The sequence below is a fragment of the Trichogramma pretiosum genome, unplaced genomic scaffold (genome assembly GCF_000599845.2).
Source record: "Trichogramma pretiosum strain Unisexual culture from Peru unplaced genomic scaffold, Tpre_2.0 scaffold6, whole genome shotgun sequence".
Classification (NCBI taxonomy): domain Eukaryota; kingdom Metazoa; phylum Arthropoda; class Insecta; order Hymenoptera; family Trichogrammatidae; genus Trichogramma; species Trichogramma pretiosum.
This window is the reverse complement of record NW_019641678.1, coordinates 1,113,181-1,137,639: the sequence shown is the minus strand read 5'-3', so window position 1 is coordinate 1,137,639 and position 24,459 is coordinate 1,113,181. Positions and strand designations below refer to the sequence as shown.

Here is a 24,459-nt window from a genome sequence, read left to right as displayed (position 1 = left end):
GCATATATACAGCAGTGCTGCAGCTGAAGAGAGAAAGAGATCGCAATATTTTATCCTACCACTATCCTACACCCGAGCAACGTCGTCGTCGTCGTCGTCGTGCAGCTCTCAGAGAGGGAGTAAATGTGGCGCAGTGGTGTGTGCAGTGGGAGTCGTTCAAGGGGTGGCTGCTGCTGCTAATGTTATCGAACGACTGCGCGTGCCAAGCTGCGCGTCGTCCTCTACTACGTTTTTAGCGTTTTCGATGCAGATAGCAGCAGTGGAGTAACATATAGCCGAGTTTTATGCACATTTATGTATCAATGCACGCACACACACACGTATACATCGTGCAGTGTGAACTGGTACATGTGTGCATCTATGCATGTACATTATACGTAATGAGTGTGTAAGTCTCGGGCGCAAAATAGCTCGACCACTCGATCGGGAGAAAGTATTGGAGAAGCCGTTTACCTGTGTATGTTACTCGGTACGTACACACATGCACACAGCTATTACGTGTACGTACATCGTATGTATCGTACTGTATTCCAATACTGTATTGCTGCGTTGTAAACGGAATTGCGCGCGCGCACACCTAGGCTCCGTCCGAGCGTATGATGCATGCACATACGAGTGACGGAGACGGAGAATGCGGCTCAGCTTTGTACATGTTATACGTAAAAGGGTTGAGAAAGCTTTGAGCCTGAGATAGAGAGAGAGAGTAATTCGCTCGCGGCTGCATTATCAAAACAAGTCGCAGGCAGTTGCACCACTAGTCGTCGTCTGCACGCCTTGGAGCCAGCTCGAGCTTTATAACGCGGCCAGCACCACCAGCTTCGGTGTACGCGTCCGTACAGATATCAATCAGATCGAAGAATCAGAGCTGCGGTGTCGCAGTCTCTCTTCGAATCTCGCGTATAACGCGTCGTGCGACAGAGCAGAAAAAAGCTCCCGTCAAAAATTAAAAAAAAAAGCTCCTCGTGTGCCGCGCAGGGATAGAGTGCACGAGACGAGTCCATAAGGATCATCGTAGCAGCAGCACGCGCGACTTTGGCCCCTACGTGTGTGCGTGTGTGTGCGGTGCAGCGTGCCGAGCTTTCGTTACAACAACAACAACCACCACCACCACTACTAGCAAAAGCTCCATAGCTCGTCGCTCCCTTCTTCTATGCGCGGGCTTTGCGGGCTTTGCTGCTGAATAATTTCGCGCGTCGACTCGGTGTGTCCGAGTGTGTTTGTGTGTGTGTTCATAGAGCAGTGAGTGCGCGCATTCGTCTGTACTCGTGTGCGTTGTGTTTACGGTGTTGTGGGCGAGCGGAGCTACCCCGTAGAGGTATACGTACATCCCCCGCTCGGCTCCGTATATATCCGTTCGTTTCGTCGCTGTGCGTGTGTGTGTGTGCGTGCAAACGCGACGCGAGTGAGGGTGTCGCGCACGCTACACACAGCTATAGGCACGGCCAGTGGCAGCAGCAGCAGCAGAAAAGCCAGAGCAGCAGTCGCAAGGCAGTAGTAGCGGAGTAGCAGCAACGCGGGTGCGAGGGAGAGATCGATCGGTTCGCTCGCTCGCTCGCTCGCGCCATTTTGTCTGTGTGTCTGTCTCTCGGCACAGTACCCTTCGGAGTGACTGAGCAAGAGAGAGAGGCCTTATACAGAGGGCGAAGCGTCCGCCAAAGACGTACCAAATAACAAAAAGGATAATAACGGTTGCATACGCTGCAAGTTTAAAGACCATCTCTCGCGAGGCGACCGACAGCCAGTAGTGGTGAAAGCTCACGCAAGTTTGTGTCTATTACGAGTGCGCGTACATATATAGAGGGTGCCTCGTCGCGAGGGAGCAGAGGTATATAGATACAGAGTGTCGGTGTGAGTGCGTATACAGCAGTGTGGGTGGTGGTGCAGAGAGAGAAGTGAGATAGAGACAGAGAGAGTCGCGAGCTCATTTCGGTCCAGTCCGCAAAGGCGCCAGGCTGGGAGGACGGCTGAGCGAGGTCGTGGGTCCCGTGGTGGAGGAAGCAGTCGAGCCGGGCGATGCCTCGTCGAGCAGCAGCCCGACTAGGCTGACGGCCGGATCCGGAGCGCCGCCAACGAGGGAGCAAGCCTCGGCGGCCAGCAGCATCCTCGCCCTAGCAGCCGGCACTGTGCCCCGCGTGCAGCCCCCAGCCCCACCCAGAATAACCAGCCTCAGCCCGGCGCGGCCACCCAATAATACCAGTGAACAACCCATCGACCAAGAGGCCCTCGTAGCCACAGAACATTTGTATTCGTCGAACGATTCGGAGCAGCAGCAGCAGCGGGACCCGATACCTGAGATGGGTACGGTTCTGTCGCTGAGCCCTCGGGACAGGCACGGCCACGGCTCGTCGTCGACCACCGCCACCACCAGCACCAGCGTCGTGCTGCAGCAGTCCCAGAGCTGCGGCACCATCGCCAGCAGCGCCGGTCAGCATCATCAGCGGCCGACCAGCGTAGTCAGCAATTACAGCAACTACGCCGAGCAGTTGAACAACGTCAAGAACAAGAGCGTCGCCGTGGCCGCCTGCGCCACCAGCGCGACGACCATGACGAATCAGACGGTGAGCGCCGCCGCGAATCAGGCCAGCATGACCGCGACGTCGGCGGCGGCGGTGCTAGGGGTGGCCACCACGACGACCTCCTCGTCGGCCACCGGCACCACGGCCCTCGTCACGACGACGACCACCACGACGACGACGCAGACGACCAATAATTCGTCCTCGCTGCAGAACAACAACATCAACCTCAACAACAACGACAACGCGCGCATCATCTCCGAGAAGACGGCCCTCGAGAAGAATCTCAAGAAGAACTCGTACATCATCGGGGCCCTCTCGTGGAAGAGGTTCAGCACAGTCAACAATAACAAGAAGAAGCTCGACAATAAGAACAAGAACGCCAAGTTCCGACAGCCGCTCGACAACATTCCTATTACCGATAAGAACAAGAACATCCAGACGCCCCAGGTGAGAACTGCCTTCTCTTCTTTTTTCAATGTATAATGCTATATATATTTTTGATTCGGTGGCACCGCTATATAGAGAGCTTTATTCGCATAAACATTATTTTATATTATTATTATTACTATTATTACGCGCTGTGTACTACCGCATATATACCTATATTACCATGTGAAAGCTCGATCGATCTTTTATTATATGCATCTTAATTTTTGGCTGCGCAATCTGCAAAGCATGGCACACTTGCACGCTTTTTTTCTTGTACGATGATTTTCTTTTGCTCGACCAAATCGCGTCCATATTGAACGATATTAAATTATGTATACGCGCTTTTTCTTGCTTCTTTCTCTTTCTTTCTCTCTCTCTCTTTGCACACTGCGACAATTAATGCTCGAGTATCCGCGCTTTTTTTTCTTCTCTATATTACGTCGATCTGCGTCGTCGACCTCGTTCAGGTCGATACGAAACGTCCAACTTTTATGCATAGCACTTGCAGCACACACATATGTATAGCACTGGCTTTAGCATGTGTAATACGTGTGTGTACATGAGTACGCGCTCGTGTACGCTGTATGAGTTATCCAACTTTATTATTCAGTCCAGCTGAAGTTTTCTTTCGAGCATCCAATTTTGATGAGTTTTTTTTTTAACTGCTTAATTTTTTTTTGGTCGAGCAATGCTTGCTTGCATATTGCACAATGTGGATTATCGTGTTTCTGTATCGAATAAACGACGATGCGTACATTCGCATCAATCGAATAAACGTAGCAGAGAGTGTGTGTGAGCTTTTTGTAATACAAAATTATTAGTAATAACATAAAATATATCACTGTATATCGTAGATCAACGTAATATTGCTGTGCACCGAATGAAATTAGTCAACTGCGTCGAGAAATCAACGATTCGTGTGGCACAAAAACTGAAATTTCATGTTCGGTGAAAAAAAATGTCTGCTGTAGGCATTTTTTTCACGTTCAAAAAATTCCTTTTTTTAGTTTTTGTGTCACATGATAAAATGTGCACGTCAAAAAGTGCATCGTTTTCTCGATGCGGTCGCCAAATGTCTTTCTGTGTGGCTTGAGTAAATTATATACGTAAAATGCAAGTAGAGCGAAGTAAATCGGTATTGTATTTGGTCAATTGGCAAAGTAAAGTAAAGTAAAATTGGAAATTGGAGAAATTGAAGCAACAAAAAGGAAAAAAAACAGGAAAAAAAGCACGAATCTCTGCTCGTCTTTCGAAAACAGGTGTCGATGATCGGGCCACCGATGAACGCGTCCTTTTATTCGTACCAGACGAAGGCGCCTATTCTGAACAACAACAATCATCAACAGCAGCAGCAGCATCACCATCATCCGCACCTGCAGCACTCGCACACGACGACGGGCGTGTCGCTCTGCAATCAGGAGAACAAGCTGCTGCACAATCATCATCATCACCACCACCATCAGCAGCAGCAGCAGCAGCAGCATCAGTTGAGCAGCGGTGGCAAGCATCATCATCAGCAGCAGCAGCAGCAGGCGCCGGCCTCGAGGAAGACGGTCATACAGGCGTCGACGTCGGAGCTGCTCAAGTGCCTCGGCGTCTATCTGCACGCCAAGTGCGTGAAGCTGCGCGACTTTCAGGCCGGCGACGCCGTCATGTGGCTGAGGACGGTCGACCGCAGCCTGCTGCTGCAGGGCTGGCAGGTGAGTGGCACGATCCACTTAATTTTATCCTCGTGTATACCTCTAGACACAATTATACGACACACACAGAACGCATTAGGTTTTGGCTCTATCTCGAAATTAAAGTCGCGAATTAAACTAGCTCTCGTTGATTGCATTACACGCTTTGGAAGCTACGCGAGCAAAAGAAATGGTAAAAAAAAACTGAAAGCAGCGTGGGCGTGTATTTGCGCGCGTATATTCGCGTGTGTGTGTTGGTGCAAGTGTACACACACGCGTATCAGCAGTGCAGCAGACGTGCGTCAGCGCAGGCTAAAAAAGGGCCTCGAAGGGGCTCGCGACAGCTCCGCCGTCGACTGTACACTCTATGTAATATACATAAGCGCCGGGCAAAAAAGGGGTTCCGTATATGTGTGTAAGGAAGAGAGGAATCATCGTAGTTGAACCCGGGTAACGTCAGCGCAACGCGTCGCAGTCGCTCAGCTGTACACCAGACTTTTTTTTACGGACACAATAATATCCGATCTGTAATCCGCAATGGGAATAAACTCGACTCTCTCTGACTCTTCACGAGTACATATATAGACGCACACATTTATACTTCATAATGAAATCGTCATGTCGTAGCGTGTAAATACCAGAGCGAGATGTCAAGTGTGCGATCTTTATTATGAATCTGAATTTCTTTATGTATAATGTAGCGACGTCGCGAGTTCTTTCATCGTCGCACGCGGAGACTCGCAATATGGAAATTTTTATTCGATTTTCCAACTGCGTGAACGATCGCGTCTCGTATTTTCCTCTTCCTCTCTTCTTTCGCGTCTGCTTCTTGATTTTTAACCGTGTTCGTGCATACGGAACATCTGTATATATTTTGAACTTTAATATTGAGAATTGCAAAGATTGCCTCGTCCAATATCAATATGGGTCTCTACCCGAAAACATTAAAAGATGAAAGGGTCGCGTCGCGCGCAGCATAGCATACGCACACAGAGAACAAATATGCATAATTCAGATTTCGCCAGCCCCCTGTGTTGTAAGCTTACAACTCTTGAGTCGTGGGTGTACGAACTCGTGCGTATGTGTGTGTGTGTGTGTGCGAGCAAGTCCATCCCCGATGGAGTTCTCCAATTAAAGCTTCTCTTCGGGCTCTCTGGAGAGATGCAGCGCGCACAGAGCAAGATCGCAATGCACAGACAGTATACGGACCCACCCCCGCCGTTGCTCCAACCCCCCTTAGTTCCATAAATGGTATGTAACAAAAAAGGAGAGCTGAAAAAAAATGGGAACGAAGCACGTGACCGGATCTTTGTTTTGGCTTTGTACTGCTGGTGCGTCGCTGTTGCTGCGACCCCTTGTGACCCCTGCTGCTGCTGCTGCTGCTGCTGCTGCTGCTGCTGCAATACATTTCTATACATTTAAAACCCCGCGCGCGACGAGAGCAGCTCGAGGATCATTGACCAGCAGCGAGAAATGAATCCTGCGTGCGTTTTATAGTGCGTGTGCGTCTCTGGAACAAAAAAAAAAAAAAGAATAAAAAACTTTATTAAGAAGACCGCGTCGCGCGATATCTGTATATTTTCGTGACGCGAGCAATGATACGCTTTGCGTGCTATCGAGAATCGCGTGGGAGGAAACGAGTGGCGTTTTTCCTCCACTGCATCGTGTGCATTATACATGTATCGAGTTCGTACAGTCGGTGTGTGTATGTGCGCGTGTGCGGCATTTAAATGCACATATAATGCAGCACATGTACGAATTCGGAACGGTATAGATGCATACATACGAAATTACGGGGGGCCGCGAGGGTTCGTTTTCTTATACGTTTTATATCCTCACGCGTGCACGCGACTGGCGTGTCCGTCCATGTGTGTGTGTGTTTGCTACACAAGGTTTCGACCACATTTTCGCGATGCATCCACATTCGCAGTCGAGCGAGCATGGGCAAAATTTGCTCCACATACGCGAAGGAAAAAATAAAATAAAAAAAACGAGTACGTCGCGTCAGCCGAATGGAAAATTGATGAATTAGAATAATTTCTATATAATACGCTATGCAATATTTTACGTGCTCTACTTTCGCCATAGTTTCTCGTCCAAGCGCAGTGAATTTAACATTTTGGGATAATTACGCGATAGCAGGAAAATCAACGATTGAATTCCGAAATCAATGACATGTGCCAACTTGCGCGACAAATTTATAAATGAAAATCCAATTTTCGAACGACGGCGCGTGGGTGTATGTGCGAGCGCCAATTAGCGGGTTTCAACTGTTTCTCGTCGCCACGCGTATGCACTTCGATACATACTATACAGAAGCTTAGCCGCACGTGTCGCTCGTACGCGGCACGTCGATAAACAATATTTTACCAGAAAATGTGCACGCGCGTCTCTTCGTGAGTGTGCCTTATATATATTCCTATATATACGATTGCGCGTGTGCGATATTCGTTCCAATCTTGCCCTGCGATACGTGCGTACGCATATTATATGCAGCCGTGCGCGATTTATTCGACAAAAGAAAATAACGCGTCGTTTCACACTGGAGAGACGCGACGGAGCGAGAGAAGTACGATAAATTTGATTGACGCGTGCATCAAGTCGCGTCGGCGATCTCTCCAGCTCGACTAATGAGCGCGAATTAATTTACGCCTGCGTACGTACAGTATTATGCATTTAAATTCAACGAGACGGGATGTATGCAATTTTTTCAGACTAATTCGATCGATTCACACGGAATAATATAGAAAAAAAGAGATTGCGTAAGGGTCGATATAGATGGAGAAGGAAAAAAAAAATAAAATCAAACGAAGGGAGCATCGCTTCGAGCGAATGAGCGAAAAACGAGCCGACTCGGAGAATCCAAGGACAAAAGAATGAAGATATAACATGCAGAGTACTTATATGTAGCCGAGGGATCCGCGAGAAAATGGCGGGAGAGGAGGTGAAGCTCGAATATATGTATCGATCGATGAGCGTCGCGCGCGCGTCTCGATTTCGAGTGCCGCTTCTACTGCTGCTGCTGCTACTGCTTCTATTGCATGTGTAATAAGTGAGAGCCGTGTGTCACACGTTTACGCTTTGTGCTCGATCTTAACGAGCCACCCAATTAATTTCCATACACCCAAAGTGCATAGACGCGCGTGTGTCCAATCGATTACAGTAATGGTATAATCTTCGCGGTGTGCGCACTATTCTTCGAGCCACGCAAACAGCCAGAGCTACGAAAAAATATGTATAACGAGACGTTTAATTAATGTCGCTACTATAAAGCCGAGCTTCCATATCAATTTGTATTAAGCCCGGCTGTAGGAGATCTATAGGCCAGCTATATGTACGCAAAGGTCCGTTGGTGCGCGACTCGAAGCGCACGACGAAAGCTTATATCCTTAGCCCATAGGCGGCACATATATATATGTACGTAGGCGCAGGGTATTTATTACGCGCGGAATTGGACCGTAGAGAAAAGGCCTCGAGCTCTCTTATGCTCGTCGCGCGCGTTGTGCGCCGGAGATAATACGAAAGCTCGCTCGGCCGTATATATTGTAGGATATTCGGGAATTAGATTAAATCGTCCAGTGTCACGCTCGTTGGCCGCAGCCGAGCGCCAGACTCTTTTCTTTTCTCCATTTGTCCGCATTGTGTTGGATATGGACTGTATATTCGATTCTTCTCGTCCTCGAAGTCGCTTCAATCTAGAAATTTTATATTGGCGACTGTGGCAGCCACGGCAGCAGCTGAGACAATCGATCCTGACCACTTTTATATATTATGCATGTGTATAGATAGATAGCTGCGGGGCTTGGAGAATCGAAGGGCTATATAGAGAATGAAATCAAAGTGAAAAGTGGCGTGCGGTAACCACTCGGCGGCGGCAGCCTCTTTATTAATAGCATTGACGTAGAAAACTTTTGTCAATTTCTCTCGCTTTCTCTCTCTGTCTCTCTGTCTGCTCGTCTTTGACCTATCATCGTTTTTGCGCCATTCGCAATTCCAATTTACCAACTTCTTCATTGACGATTCACGTCGATATATAATATCGAGCTATTGTGAGGCGAGGCTGCGGATATCAAAAGTTCAGGGCGAAATTATTAGTATAGGCAGACGCATCTTATGCAATGTCACTTGAAGTTGGAGTGGAGTAGTTAGCTGCGAGAGAAAAAAAGTCGTATACAACACACACACAGACGCTTTACTCCCTGTTTACGTCACATTACACATGTGTAGAGATACGTATCTGGTGCATTATTTCAAAAGCGTGATATGACATGTCTTGTTATTGTAGCTATAAGAAAACTTTGAAAAAATGAAAACTAAGACGGTAGAACCTTTCATTTTACCGAATTTTACCTTCCGCAACTATAAAATTTCCATAAAAAAAGACCACATCGATTTGCCAGCCGCATAAACACACCAAATGTCCCCTCCGTGACCTGTCCTGAACTCAGAATCGATTGTTTTCACTCATTAAAAATATTTTTACAAGTATCCAGCAATATTGTGATACATGGGCCTTATTCTATACATCCTAAAGAAAGTTTTTTTGTATGACTCGTCATCTTAAATAGTCTCAAAACAATTGTACATAAGTTACAAATGTGTCCTTAAATTATGTGAAATTTTACATCATTACAAATATAGTGCCAGTAAACGTGCTAGACAATAATTTTGACCTCTCTAACTATACGAGGGTCATTTTTCAGAACTAAGGTACTCGATTTTTACCCGTAGAATATTCAAATCTTAGTTGCAACTTCGCTATAACAATACTTGCACACGAAAATCGTACTAGTAAAATAAAGTGTCCCCTCCGTGATCGACGAGTTTTTGAGCTAGCAATTTTTATTTTTGAATCTGCTGGCGTAAAAACGTTCGTCTATACAAACAATTTTTGTGCGTGATCGGAAAAAAAATTTTCAACTTTGTTGTCGTCGTGAAATTTGATGAAAGTGCGATTTGTCCCCTCCGTGAGTGTCCCCTCCGTGACAAATTTTCATGTTTGCAATAAGAAAATAAACGGATTAGATGATGTCCGGTAAAAAGTGAATATTCCATGAAAAAACAAAGAATCAAGTGTCAGAAACTACGGGGGTCCGGAAAAATTAAACTCAAAATAGAAGAAAATAAGTTTTTCAATTTTTCCAATATTGCCCATTTTACCCACTCCAAATATCACACTTTTGAAATAATGCACCATCTATACATTAGCCGCGCGAAGTAAAATGTCATAATCCGTTACGTAAGGGCAAAAATATCATCCCACGCGATATACGCGAGCATAATAACAGCACCGAAAAATATGCGTCGTTAGTGCTCTGTGCACACACGCGCGTCGCATAATGAATGCACATCATCACAGATACGTGCAATTGATATAACGATCTGTATAGCCTCTTATCAGTACGTAATGCATTTAACGTTTGTTTACTTTGTTTTCGTGTATATAATGGTTTCGAGAATGTGTGAAACGCGCGTGGGTGGCCGCCACCGCCACTGCTGCAGCTCGACGATATTATTGTTGTGTCAAGTACATACACGTTAGTGTATGTGTGCGTGCAGAGTCGAAACAAATACGATAAATCCGATTATCGAACCCGTATCCGGGTCGACACTACTGCACGACGACGGACCTGCACAGTTCTCGCGGATATAGACCCGAGCACTTGTCTTCTTTTTTTCTATCTCTCTCGCTCTGTATATAAAGCGAGAAGCTTTAAAGCTCAACTTGACTTTTCCGGCATTGTTATTCGTCCCGCGCGTGGAAAGGTCGAGCTACTGCAGCTGCTGCTGCTGCTGCTGATGCTCTGTGACGCCACCGGCTGCGACAGGCCTATTCTATATAATCAGATGAGTTCAAGAAATCCATAACAATGTCAAGTTCACATTAGACGCGCGTACAAATCGTTGTACTCGATTGTTTTTCTTTCTCATTGAATAGTTGAACGTATTGCATCGACATAATAGTTGAATTTGTTCGATGCTGTTAGCTTTCCAGGCTATACCGTAAAGTTGCGACGAGCGAGGAAAACAAAACCGCTTTTGTGCGAAAGGAAATCGGCTTTGCGCGAGGCGTTCGCGCCGATCGATTATTCGGCGGAGGTAGAATTTAATTAGTATTCTCGAGCTGAGGGATTTTCAGGCTCGCAAAAAACAACCACGACAACGACAGTAGTGGCGGCGGTTGAATAAATGAAACTCTCAGATGTTCGAAAAATGAACGAGTAAGCTCTCGAGATCTTTCTGGAAGTAATCGAAATCAGAATAGTCTGCTAGACGTTTTGCGAAAATTGTAATTCACCGGGAAAGTGCCTAGCAGCTGATAATGTAGAAGAAAGCCTCGTTTTGCGTCATCTTGTGCAGTGCATACGTAGACGATGTATTGTATGCGAGATAGATGCCCAACACACAGCCGCGCGAACTTGAAATGGTCGGAGCGAGCGAGGAGAGGCGCACATATACATACGTAGACGACGTAATTACTTTGTGTAGTGAAGCGTACAAAGTGCCTTCAGCTCTCTCTTACATGCATCATCCAAAAAAAGTAAAAGAAAGAGTAAAGTAGAAAAGAAAAGAAGAAAAAAAAAGTATTTGGCTCTATGCATATATTGTAATATATTGTTGAAAGGCGTATTTATATCAGTGTGTACTAGCATTGTATTGTCCTAAACAATGCTTGTTTAGGTGGCAGAGCCTCGTGCAAACTCCGCACAATATGTGCGAAACTCGCCAAACGAGAAAGAAGCCCCTTTTTTTCACCGATTTTGTGTATAATACGGATAATAGGCGTATTAAGCGCGAACGAATACTCGAAAGCTCATCGAACATCGAGTCGCGAGGAATTATCCAAAGTCGCGTATAGTACGTAAGATTACGGATAAAGTTTGTTTACGACGTTTCATTTTCTCTCTATCCCTTTCTTTATTCTTACGATATATGAATTAATTTCGATGACGAACTATCATTATATGCATGCATGCGGGCACTCGTGCACGTGCGCGTGTCTGCCATTGGTATGTCTTGTGCAGCGTCTCGACTCAAATCATCGTCGTCATTATCGTTGTCCGGGGGGGCGACAAGTACTACGTCGAGCTCGCTCGTATCCTAGACGCGCCGATACAAATGCGCACGCACGGCGCAAAACGCACCTCTCCACCATCTCTCTCTCTCTCTCTCTCTCTTTGCTTGTCTGTCTCTGTCGCTCCGTCACAGGGGCTAGTAACCCCTGTAAATATCGACCCGTTTCGCGTCTCTCTCAGTTTCGAGGGTGCCGCTGCTCTACACGGCTGCTGCGGGCCTGGCGCTGTTGGCGGCGCTAAACTTCTCTTCGCTCTCGCTATATATCTATATACGTTACAGCGTATATTACATACGTTGTGGGGGCTGATGCTGCATCCACCTTACATGTATATAGGGATGTATACACATATGTGATACCTTGGCCGCATGATGCGAGTTCGTAAACATTGCGCAAATGCACCTTGCTCGGGTCTGCCAAGCCAGCAGCGAGCCACTGCGTCAAATCGACGAATCTCTGCTGCGTCTGAATTTCTTTCTTTTTCCTGCCTCTTTTTTGTTTCTTCTGATGCGGATGCTGCCACGAAAATAAAACCCCAACGACGAATAAAATTCCGAGCTGTATTCCCCGGTGCGAGGTTATCCCAGGTTTTTCTATTTTTCATTACGTTTCGTACATAAAAAACAAAACAGAAAATTTCAGTGTGTGTTTGCGTGTACGATGACAGATTTTGCGACGAGGGCACAAGGCGGCAGGTATTACACACGCGAAACTCGCTCGTATATCACACGACACATAGTCATCGAAGCCCTTTTGACTACTCGCTATCTCGCTCGCTCTCTTCGCCAATGTATATCTATACGTAATGTGTAAGAGGATTGCCTCGATGTCATTTCGACTGGATACCGCGTGTCACGATGTATTTTGTAAATTATTCTAGCGCGAGCTGCTGTGTGTCATTTTTTTCTCTCGAAGAGAACCTCGAATTTCAAAAGTTCGGCTCTACACGACACAACGAAAACTCCAACGTAAAATCTGAACGTACCAGCGAATCAATAATTACAGTTTTCAATTCGCAGCTATGCGGACTGCTCGAATTCGACGTTTGCATTCGCACATACAACCCGAGCCTGTGTACACCGACGCGAAAAGATTATATATAGAGTAAAACGAGCACCGGCTCGCTAAACTTACTTGTACCATTTGTTTGTTGCTGCCGCTGTCGAGCTGCGTTCCAGCAGTATTGGTGTTTGTATCGCAAGCCCATGACTCGACGAGAATGTAATTTGATAAAAAGCCGAATGGAACAAAACACCCTCCATTTATTATATACACTGCCGAAACACTCCCATTTGATTTTGTTTTTCGAGTAAATGGCCAACTACAAAGGCACAACGTATATCTACGACATACCTGCGTACTCGGTTACGATACATCGAGAGCAGTAAAAATTTCACCAAGAGGCTATAAGGCGCGCAGACATCGCGCGCGACGATCGTAAAATTGCAGAGCTTACGGTAAACGTGCATTATTACTCGAGCCTCTCGCGAGCTGCACACGTAGCCGCGCACACGTTTTTTTTTCTTAATCGTCGTCGTTGCACCGACCGCGCGCTAGAAGTAATTTTACCATAAAAGACGTTGTAATCGTAAAAAAAGAGAGAGACGTTTCCATTGGTAGTCGAGATGAGCGAACGAGCGAGAAAAGTCACCCCTTTAGCGATGGTCAAATACATATGCGGTACATGTTATTATATATATTTTTTACAACCTATATCGTTGTAAAAGAAGATAAAAAATACAAAGAAAAAAATTGTCACGCAACCGCTTACAGAATGGCACGTACGCGTAACGCTATCGTCTTTCCCTCTTGCTCGGTCAACTAATTTTACTTGCAGCGTAAAATATTCTATCCCCCTTTCTTTTTTACATCAAAAGCGCTCCCGCGTCATCCATCCGACTGACCTCTCAACGAAAAGCCGCAAATACACGCAAGCCCCTCTCGTATACGTAAGTAAATCCAGCCAAAAGGCTCGGGTTCGAGCGCGCAAACAGAGAAAGCACTTTGCATATTATATATATTATAGAGCCGCGTGAACGCAAAATACTTACAACCACTGGCCACTAATTCTCGGCCACTAATGTTCAAGTCACATAAACATTTTGAGAAGTTTTAAAATGTTTTCAATATTTTAGTTGTGTTGATTACTTCTCAATAAATGTAGTTTATGTCTTGCAAAGTGTTTTCAAAGTAAAACAATGAAATTATATTATAATAAAAAATGGCTGAATATTTTCAGAAAAAGATTTTTTTCACCACAAATGTCTTGATACTTTTTTCTTTAAAATTATGACATTTAAAATTATTTTTCTCAAAATCTTTTTGTGAATTCAGATAGATAGCTTCGACGGTAATCTTTAAGTTTTTATTATCAAAATAAATGATGTAATTATTTATTATTATTGAACAAGAAAATGGCTGGGTAATTAGATCATCACATCTTAACTTACTGAGTATTGGTATATAGTCACCCTATTACAATATTTCCCAAGTCTAACTCGAGATGTACGCTAGACGGTTATGAAATGTACACTTGAATACACATAGTCTGTAGCTCGAGTTATCTGAATGATTCATCCCGTAAGTTTGTAAAAGTTTGCGAAATCAAATGGAATTTCACTTCTTTCATTTACGGACACTGAAATGTCCGACATGTGCGGTCGCCTTGTCGATCAATTCCATGTTAGCTTAGTGGCTATCGTGTAGAAGTTAGGTACACGCATATTTGGCGTTACATCAAGTCTCATACCTATGTACATGGGCTTTGCTGATCGTAGCTCAATAAGCCGGCACTGAAAGCAATTTGAGATCGCTGGTGTCTCACGGTGAACGAAAAAAAGTTCATTTGAATGTTTATAGTCAAATTTTGAACAATTACAATATTCCCTTATTGAAAAAAATGAATTTTGATGAAAAATTAAAACAACGTTAGAATAATATCCAAATACCGACCGCTGCAAAATCCGAACTGCGAGAGAACTCAGTGTAAACGTCCAGAAATCTAGCTATTATTCTAGAATCTTGCTACTATAGTATCCTAAATGCACAGAGGGTGGTACGGCGACGGCTCGACGGCGAGCTTGCCTGGTTCCAGCATCAGGACAGGCCTTCGTCGCTTCCAGCACACCAGAAAGCTTCCAGGAGAGGTCAAAACCAGCTTTCATAGTGGTTTTAAGAGCAAGGTTTATGATTCTGTCTGATCTCGTATTTTTCGGCACGCTGTACGAAGCTCTCCAACGCTTATTTCAGAAATCGGGGCCCTTTCCGATACTGATGCAGGAACGATCTACCGGGCAATGACCGTCGAAATAGCTCGTTGTAACAAGTCGCTTGATCGCCTCAGGAGAGACATGACCGTGTAATTCATTGGTGACATTCTGTATGGTTTGCTTCATATGTCTCGGTCAGCCTCGTTGCATAGCTGGATTCACGAGTGTGAATAGGTGTGTGCGTGCGCATCTGACTTTCCATTTTCAGTGGACCAAGCATGCGCATGAATAGTTCCATCTCCATTCCTTCATGAATCACCATCGACGATTTGACATCGAGTCAAAAGCACATGGTGAATTGTCAAAAGGTTACAAATACAGCGTAACCTTAGAAGGATGCAACAGCAATAGCAACAGCAGTTATAAGTAGTGTACATTAAGTATTTTTTCTATCGAGATCTATTTTTACCATCATCCTCAAATTGTCCCTTTGGACCATTGGTACTTATAAACAAAATACTGAGGCTTTTAAAGAGATACCGTTGACATCCTATCTTATTCAAGTGTTCGTACAGTAGTGCTCTCGGCCACGTGCTCGGTATTCAGTGATTAGTGTTAACGAGTTAATTTTATCAACATTTAAATTCAAAATGATAATAAATAAAGAATTTGAATGTCGTGTAAATAAATTTGAAATTCGTTTAAAAAGTATGAAAGAAGTGAGCGATAGAAGAAAAGAATTTTGCCGTTTATATGAAGAGTGCTGTTGGAGGCTTGGCATAGCAGGCTGCAAAATTTTAGCAAGGTTAATAAACAACCGAACTCTGTTTCCGACGGTCGAAGATGAACAATTCTTTCTAAAATATGCCCTTGAAAAGCAAAGTATGGTTATAATAAAACGGTTGGAGAAGAAGAGGAGGTTTAAAATACATGAGGTTATATTTGAAGATGGAAAGTCTGCTTTGCATTATGCAGCTGAATTGTACGGATCAACAGATTTATTTGACCAAAAAGCATCGACCATGGAATACATTAAATATTTTTTTGAGAATAATCCACGGAAAAATTACTGTGACTATCACGGCTACACGTATTTTCACGGAGCTTGTATGATAGGTCATGAAAGAGCAATAGATTCACTCTTGAGGCAAGGCGTAGACGTTAATCTTGACACATACAAGTGCTCACCATTGCATATCGCTGCCCAGTATCGGCTGGAAACTGTTGTAAAAAAGTTATTGGATCACGGAGCCGATCCAAACCAACGGGACCACGAGAAATCGAGACCTTTACACGCACTTGCGTGGATGTGTCTATGCGATTGCGTGTCCCGTACGGACTACTGCGATCACAGACGACCAGTTGATAAACTCGTTGAAATGCTCCTAGATAAGGGAGCAAATATCGAACTAAGGAATCGTCACGGGGATACACCTTTACAGTTGGCAGTATCTCGTTTTGACGTTGAACTCACTAGGTCGCTTTTGAAACACGGTGCGAATCTAAGCAGTTTGAACGAGGATCGTATGTTCATCCAGAATTTCTCATCGCTTGAATTGAAGTGCTATCCTGTCACATTGAACATAATTGAGGTGATGCGATTGTTGCAGTCAGCTGGCTATAAAATGGACTTTTACACTAAACTCAGAATGATCAAATGCTGGATAAAAGCTCGAGGAAATGATATGGACTACCTTGTCCCTGAAGATACTGGTATGTGATTTCATTTACCCAATAGAATAATTGTAACGTGATTAATTTTTTTTCTTTCGTTTAGGGGATGATGGAGAAGATATACATATCTACTTGCATATTGGGGTTCGCATGATTATTCTAAAAAAATTTGGTTTTTATATGAAACAAGAAGTTATTGATTACTTGAACCAACGATGCGAGAAATTAAGATCGAGAGTGCCGGCTCGCTTTCATAATTTTGAGCTCGACCAAATTTTAATTGCACATTGCAGCCAACAATTGGAGATAATGAAAGACATTAAAATAACCGAAGATGTCTCACTCTATCAACTTTTCCAAATGAGCCCTAGTGAGGGTTACTCGGCATTGAGAAATTTGAAGGATTGGCACGTACCAGCAATGGATAATTTACGGTGTATAGATGATTTTTACAACGTTAATTACATGACAATTATTGCAAAAAGGAACCTTGCAAACATTCTAATAAGGCCATGGTTGGACTTGGAATTGCTCGCAGCCGATCTTTTTATGACTGATTATTGCAAATTGAATCTGCCGTATCACGTTTGCCTCAAAGTTGCTCAAAATATGAGTGACGAGGATCTATTTCATTTGTTTGACCAGACAAACATTAGTGATATAGAACAACAACACGAGTGCGACGTCTGCATGACCAATGTCAGGTTCATCAGGCTTGCATTGTAGCATACATTAAAATTTTCTCCGTTGCGAATGAGAGAGAATGTGTTAGAATACAACAAGTATACGGTTGATGCGCTGATATGTACCTGTAAATTTTGTCTATATAATATGGATAATAATTCATAATTCAGTGTGATAATATTGTACTTGATTGTAAATAGTCATTATTTGTATGCGTGAATTTATTTTTTAATAAAAAAAATTTTCATTTCAACGAGTTTACTTCAATACTAAGAAGAACCAACCCGAGTGAAATTGTGTTTTTTACACCAACGGGACATCAGAAAAAAGTACTTTCAGTCAATTACAAAATAAGAAAAGGGTCATCGATCCTCGTACATCGAAAGGGCCTTTTACTCCGATATGCTTACGATGCGTTGAATAGCAGAGAGGACGACTTTGTGCTACTATGTCGCTACTTGTTTTATTTCACTTTTTCAGCTTTTTCTTCTTTATTATCTACTTTATCGTGTAAGCTATGCTACGCTCTATTAACAATTAATGCAAAGTATATGAGAACGCGTTGTTTATAAGGAGCGTAACGCCGCGACTCTCTATCTGCTATACTTGCCAGAAGGAGCTCGAGCGCACTCCTCGACGATGCGGCTTTGTTAGACAGGTGCACTTATTGCCCTCGATCTCTATGATCGCGTGAATTTCTCGCCTGAGTTTATTTAACACGAATAGCGGAACTATAAGGGGATGTCGAGGAAAAAAGAAAATGTATATTAGTTCCGATACGGGGGATGGGAAATAGGATCTATAATCGGTCATACAACGTCAACTCGATAAAGAAACACACACATACTCACAGCACACTCGTTGCCAACACAAATAATAATAATAATGAATATGAGGCAACAATTAATGTACTCGAATGGCGATGTCGTTGCAGGACGTGGCGTTCATCAATCCGGCCAACGTCGTGTTCGTCTACATGCTGGTGCGCGAGCTCGTCGACGGCAAGGAGGCGAGCGAGCGCGAGCTCCAGGCCACGGTGCTCACCTGCCTCTACCTGTCCTACAGCTACATGGGCAACGAGATCAGCTACCCGCTGAAGCCGTTCCTCGTCGAGGACAGCAAGGACAAGTTCTGGGACCGCTGCCTGCTGATCGTCAATCGGCTGAGCGCCAAGATGCTGCGCATCAACAGCGAGCCCGGCTACTTCACCGAGATCTTCTCGGAGCTGAAGGCACGTTGCGTACCCGCGCACGGCTCGCGACCCCATCGCAACCGCGATTACAAAACCGCTTACAAGGCTCTTTTCTAATTACGCAACACAGCAAAATCCCGTATTCCTTTTTTATTATTTTGTCTTATCCCCTTTTTTGGTTTCATCCACTATTTCTCCTTTTTTTTTCTTCTATGCCAAGCGGATCGCGAGTGGGAGATATACGTATAGAGGAGCGAACTTTTGCATGCGAACAACACGAATTTAGAGTTTATATGTACACCGACTCGTGCATGGCCTTTTTTAAAACTTGGCTGAACTAGTGCAGGATTGTTCGTGTGCAGCACGACGAAAAATTACAATACATAAAAAAAAAAACAGACTTAAAGTGCATTCTTGCATCCAACGATCCTGAGAAAGCAAGTGTTTATCTTTTTAGTCTTATCATTTTTTGCACTTTCATTATAATTTACGCATAAAGTATATAAAACTCCATCTCAGTTGTATTTTTCTTCTTATTTGACCTCATGGTTACTGCATCATTTTAAACGAGTACTTTTTTCATTATAAACTTAGAAATTTTGACGAATCAACTGTCGCTAAGTATCGGATCAATCGTAATCGAAATCGTATTTTATGTTTATCATAAGTATAAAAGCATGTACATCGTAAATTTAGTACCTGAATATATCGACGTTGTCTGCGAAAACTAAATCTTCAACTATTGACGTTAAAAAATAAGCTCATCAAAGAGTTAATAATAGTTTTCGCAAGCAGCCGTTGATAAAAATGAATAAAGAACAGTGAAATCGACTAACACGAAGCCCTGTTGCGTGCGTGCTTGGGGCTATGAATTTTGCAGGGCTATGGAACAACGGACCGTAGCAGCCTGGCGCCGCCTGTGAACGGCCTCGAGCGAAACCTCGTTGTCTCCGGGGTCGCAGTCCCAACCAAGGCAGCTTGACGGAGCTACACCCACCTGCTGGTGCGGATCGCCAGGCAGCGCTGCGACGTCACGACCCTCTGACAGCGGTCAGCCAGTCGTGGAAAAACGGCCCACGCAGCTTGACCTCAAAACTGCCTCGACTGCTGCTACTGCGAGTCTCGATGCAGCTGCGGCGCTCCCGTCGACCTCTAAGTCCTCGGCCGGCGGTGAACCGCTGCAGCTGCTCGACTCGACCCTCGACACGACGATGACGAGCGACGGCGGCCACGAGGCCGACGACGAGGCCGACGAGGACGTCCAGAGCCCCGGCGACGACGGAGCCACCACGGACGACGACTCGGAGCGCTGCCAGGACTGCGGCCACCGGCGGCCCCTCGAGATCTCCTACACGATCGAGGACCTCGACACGCTGGACCAGCGCCAGCGCCAACTGCGCCAGTCCCAGAGCAGCGGCGGCCTCGAGGTCAGCAGCGACGGTCGGCGCTGCCGGAGCTTCCTGTCGCCGGACGACGCCCTGCGGGATCTGCGCAAGCACGCCAGCCAGGGCGCCGAGATCCGCTGGGAGCTGCACAGCTCGCGCAGCGACGTGGGCCAGGCGACGACCACCAGCACCACCTGCGGCTGCCACCGTAGCCAGAGCACCCTGACGCCGAGGAGCCATCCCCAGCGGGGCGATCTGCGCAAGCATCACAGCGCCGAGAAGGACAAGTGGTCGCTCAAGCCCGAGTCGGAGCACGATCTGCGCAAGCACCTGAGCGACGACTGCCGCATGGCCGGAAGCAGCCGCGAGCCCCGCTGGACCGAGCACCTGCAGGTGCCCGAGGTGCACGCCAATCCGCGCCAGCGCTGCACCTGCGCCAAGCGCCTGGGGCCCGTCTCGTTGTCGCCCTCGCCGAGCGACGAAACGCCCGAGGACAGCCGCAGACCTTCGCTGAGAGCCTCGAGGTCCCTGTCACCGGAGGACTTGCCGCAACAGCAACAGTTGCTGCAGAAACGGCCGAGCGCCACCGACTCGCGATCGTTGACACCGGTGCCGCAATCCGAGCAGCAGGCCAGGACCCCGTCGCCGCAGCCACAGCCCGAGGCTCAAAAGGCCAACAGCAAGGCCAGCAAGAAGGACAAGGCCCGAATGGCCGAGGAGCGTAAAGCCATGCGATCCAAGTGGGCCGTCAAGCCGCACTTCTCGCTGCCGTCCGAGCCCAAGGGCCACAAGCTCTGGAGCGACAAGGACCCCAAGAGCAAGAGCTTGAAGGAGCGGCCCAAGTACAGCGTGCGCCGCAGCCTCTCGCCGGATCCCGACCCGCGCCAGGTCTATCGCCTCGACAATCGACTGGTGCGCAAGCTCATCTCGCCCGAGGTCAGCCTCGTCGACGCCAAGTGGGCTCCGTACGAGGGCCACTCGCCGCTGCCCAACGTCGGCATGCGACGACGCGACACCAAGAAAGTCGTCCACGAGATCCAGTGGCAGCCCTACGAGTCGCCCATTCACATCGGCAAGAGCGCCAACGCGGCTGCTCCGGCTGCGGAGAGCTCGGAGGGCCCGCTGGCTTACAGCACCCTCGAGAAGCAGGTGAGCATCTACGGGGCCGAGGATCCACCCAAGCCCGGCGACGAGTTCAGCAGCGTCACCCCGACGCACCTGCCGCCTCCGATAGCCACTCCGCAGCACGGCGTCAGCAGCGGCACCGACGACGACGACGAGGCCTTCCGCATGCGCATGCTCAATCAGGTCTCGGCCTTTCCCATGTATCAGGGCGCCTGGCGCGAGGAGACGCCGCCGCCGAGTCCACCCGCCCCGGATCTGTCGACGCCCGTCTGGGCGCCCAAACCGCCGACTCCGCCGCCGGTGCGCAAGCAGCAGTCCGTGCGGGCGGTGACGCCCTCGCCGCCGCCCGAGAAGCGATCGACCTTCAAGCTTCGCTCGACCAGCAGCAAGAAGAAGGCGGCCATGCGAGCCAAGTCGCAGGAGAGCACGCGACAGGACAAGCGACGCTCCACCGTCAAGCACTCGACGCGTCGCGGTGATCCTCGACTCGACGACCAGGACATCTATCAGCAACAGCAGCAGCAGCAGAATCAACGTCGCAGACCACAACTTCTGCGCTCGAAAGCTCTGCTGCTCGAGGCACCGACCATGGAGGCGAGCAAGCGATCGCTCAGCGAGGAGGTCCGGCCCAAGAGGCGCACCGAGTCCAGCGTCAAGCGGGGCCTTTACTTCCGGGCCAAGAGCGAGGACGCGGCGCGCTACAATCCTTGGCTCAGCGGCGACGAGGACGACTACGAATACGACGAGGGGGTCGACCTCGAGGCCGAGCTACGCGAGTACGTCACGACGGTCTGAACGATCATCCCGTTCGCCTATGACATAGCAGCAGCAGCAGCGGCAACGAGACTAACGATCTTCTTCATGCCAATTTCTTTGAGAGTCAAACGATGAGGCCGAGGCCGTAAACGTCTTTGAACGAAGTTAGCGTTAATTATATATTTAATGGTATCATTACAATATATTGAATATATATGATTCGATGCAGACGATTAAAAAGAAAAAAAAGTTAAATTAATAATAACGAGGGGCTGGATGCAGAGGCTGTTTCGTTTTTACGTTGGCCGCGACGAAGCTTAAATAGAAATAAAAATAAACACGACGACACACAATATATAAAAATACATGATACGTAATTTGCGCGTAAGAGAGGATGCACGCGACTTCTCGTCTTCAACGACATTCGTTATAAATAATAATTACGATTATGGATTATTATTGATTATTATTGATTATTATTATTGATTATTATTACTATACGATACGTAACATTTACGATTAATCGATATAGAAGCGAATAAAAAAAAAATTAAGATATCGAGCTTAGATCGTAAGTAGTCTCCTCATTATGTACGCGATCATTCGCTATATTATATATAAACGAAAAATTATGTGTATTTGAGCTTGCGAATTTGCTCACACAAATAATCCCTATTGATACACGCCCACCCCCACACACACACACATACATACACGATTACATCTACTCGATATAATATAGCGAGAGAATGCAGTTTTGAGCGTATACGAGCGTACATAGTAATTAATTATAATACACATTAGTGCACCTCCCCCGCGAGCGAGTGCTTAGAAACATTATAATACTATTATTGGATCGACGGCGAAAACAAAAAAAAAATAAATAAACGTCGTCAGCCCGATATGAACGCAGTAATATGAGAAAAAAACTCGGACAAAAATATACGCATTTGCCGAAACACCTTCTTCACGTATTACACTCACACACGTACGCAACACGCATTATAAATATGGATATAATGGATAAAAATAGTATCGACAAATATTATATTATATATATATTATACGACAGAAAAAAAAGTAAATGATAAATTTGCACGATAATGCAATTATTGATATACAGACATTAAATTTAAACTCTTCGCGATTCTTGCGTGGGTGGGTGGAGGTTCGTTCCGAGCCTCTCCCCCTGTCGCATGCGAGCGATGCCGGTGCGTGCAATATAACGTGAAAAATAATTAGTCACTATTGTAAACAAAAAAAATATAGATGAAAGAAAGAAAAAAAATCCATGAAAATCAACGGAAGAACGTTTGAATATATAATACGTATATGTATTATAACAAAGACTATCTCGAGACTCTTTTGCATCGTTTGCATTATGTAGCATATTTCGTGAAGCCGATTATCATCTATTATACGCGTGTTCGTTTAATCTTCTGTCGATCGTTAATTGGACCGAGTGATTCCTACGAACAAGCATACGGCCAATTTTCAATTAAATGTATCATTGCAAGCGCTGAGAAAAAAACACGAGATTGTTGTTTGTTGAATTATGGCAATTCACTTTTAGCGAATAATCACAAGCATATAATGATAATTATTATACTTCTTTTTGATTCCTGCCGAATTCGATAAATTCTATTTAAAAAACAAGTTATATATTATACATTAATATAGTCAAACGATCGTCTTGTTTCAAATTAATCATGTATAAATACGAAATGATAATGCAAAAAACCAAAAATACTCCGTTAACGCGAAGGTTTATATTCGTACTCCCCGTATATACAGAGAGACATGTTGCGATAATATCTCTATACTCTTGGATGATGTATCTATAATTAAATGGTATGACACCTTTGTTATTGTTTTTTTTTTTAAGATCATTATTATTCCGATTGTGTGCGCCATTGTGGCAAGCGCACACCGACGTTATTAAATATTGTATACGCGTAACGATATGTATATTTGCGACGACGAAAATTACTCTGTTCTTTTTTATGTACTTGATATAATAATAATAATTATAATAATAATGAGATTATTTTTTACTACTATTACTACTGTTTACTACATTAATAAATATAACTTAACGAAGGAAGGGTGGTGTGTGCATGTGTGTATGCGTAATGCGAACGAGAAGACAATTTGACACGTAATTTTGTACATTGCAAAGATTGCGCGGACGAAATGATAATTAGAAGCGACGAAAAAGAAGAAGTCATTTTTGTAAAAGTCAAGAAATAGCTGAGCAAGTAAGGTGACGAGGCTAATGCAAAAAAAAGGATAAAGAGAAAAAAACGAGAAATTGAACGATGAAAAAGGCTGCTGCGCTACGATCGAGGAATTTATGAGTGTCAATGATTAATACACGTGTAATATCTTGCAACAGAAGATAGATTATTTTTTTCATTTCTTCATATTTTTACCGTGAATTACGAATTCCAAAGATGTTAAACGAGACTTACCGACTTTTTCTCATTAAATATGCCCTTCTGATATTCAAATTATGCTTCTCATGACGCAAAAAAACCGACTGTACAAACTTTTTGAGTGAAACGTATATGAAAAAATTCGAGTGTAGTCGTAAGTTGTTCTTTCGTACTTGTTGAAAACTAATCGAATAATAACAGTTCTAAAAAAAGAAGTTAATCAACCAAGTATATGCATTAGTAAAAAGCATAAACGTTATCTATCTTGTAGTACACGCGACGGCAAATAAAAGCAAATAA

General features: G+C 45.3%; 2 protein-coding genes across 4 annotated transcripts; both read left to right on the top strand.

The window, feature by feature from the left end:
• Positions 1 to 670: 670 nt before the first annotated feature.
• Positions 671 to 19,450, top strand: LOC106658270 (cyclin-dependent kinase 5 activator 1). Of its 3 annotated transcripts, none has more exons than XM_014380148.2 (4): positions 671 to 2,963; positions 4,292 to 4,645; positions 18,201 to 18,497; positions 19,339 to 19,450. In XM_014380148.2, the coding sequence occupies exons 1-4, from the start codon at positions 2,295 to 2,297 to the stop codon at positions 19,438 to 19,440; spliced, it is 1,422 nt and encodes a 473-aa protein (XP_014235634.1). In that variant the 5' UTR covers positions 671 to 2,294; the 3' UTR covers positions 19,441 to 19,450. The 3 variants fall into 3 exon arrangements, with proteins under 3 accessions (XP_014235634.1, XP_014235633.1, XP_014235632.1); XM_014380147.2 differs by having other exon boundaries at positions 672 to 2,963; positions 4,253 to 4,645; XM_014380146.2 differs by having other exon boundaries at positions 677 to 2,963; positions 4,205 to 4,645.
• A 219-nt stretch (positions 19,451 to 19,669) lies between these two features.
• Positions 19,670 to 21,763, top strand: LOC106658229 (serine/arginine repetitive matrix protein 2-like). Its single transcript, XM_014380086.1, has one exon. The coding sequence runs from the start codon at positions 19,670 to 19,672 to the stop codon at positions 21,761 to 21,763; it is 2,094 nt and encodes a 697-aa protein (XP_014235572.1).
• The last annotated feature ends 2,696 nt before the right edge of the window (positions 21,764 to 24,459 follow it).

Coding starts and splice junctions, on each gene's coding strand:
- LOC106658270 (XM_014380146.2), top strand. CDS start 2,295: ATGGGTACGGTTCTGTCGCTGAGCCCTCGGGACAGGCACGGCCACGGC. Junction 4,646..18,200: donor TGCTGCTGCAGGGCTGGCAG/GTGAGTGGCACG, acceptor ATGTCGTTGCAG/GACGTGGCGTTCATCAATCC. Junction 18,498..19,338: donor AGATCTTCTCGGAGCTGAAG/GCACGTTGCGTA, acceptor TGAATTTTGCAG/GGCTATGGAACAACGGACCG.
- LOC106658229 (XM_014380086.1), top strand. CDS start 19,670: ATGACGAGCGACGGCGGCCACGAGGCCGACGACGAGGCCGACGAGGAC.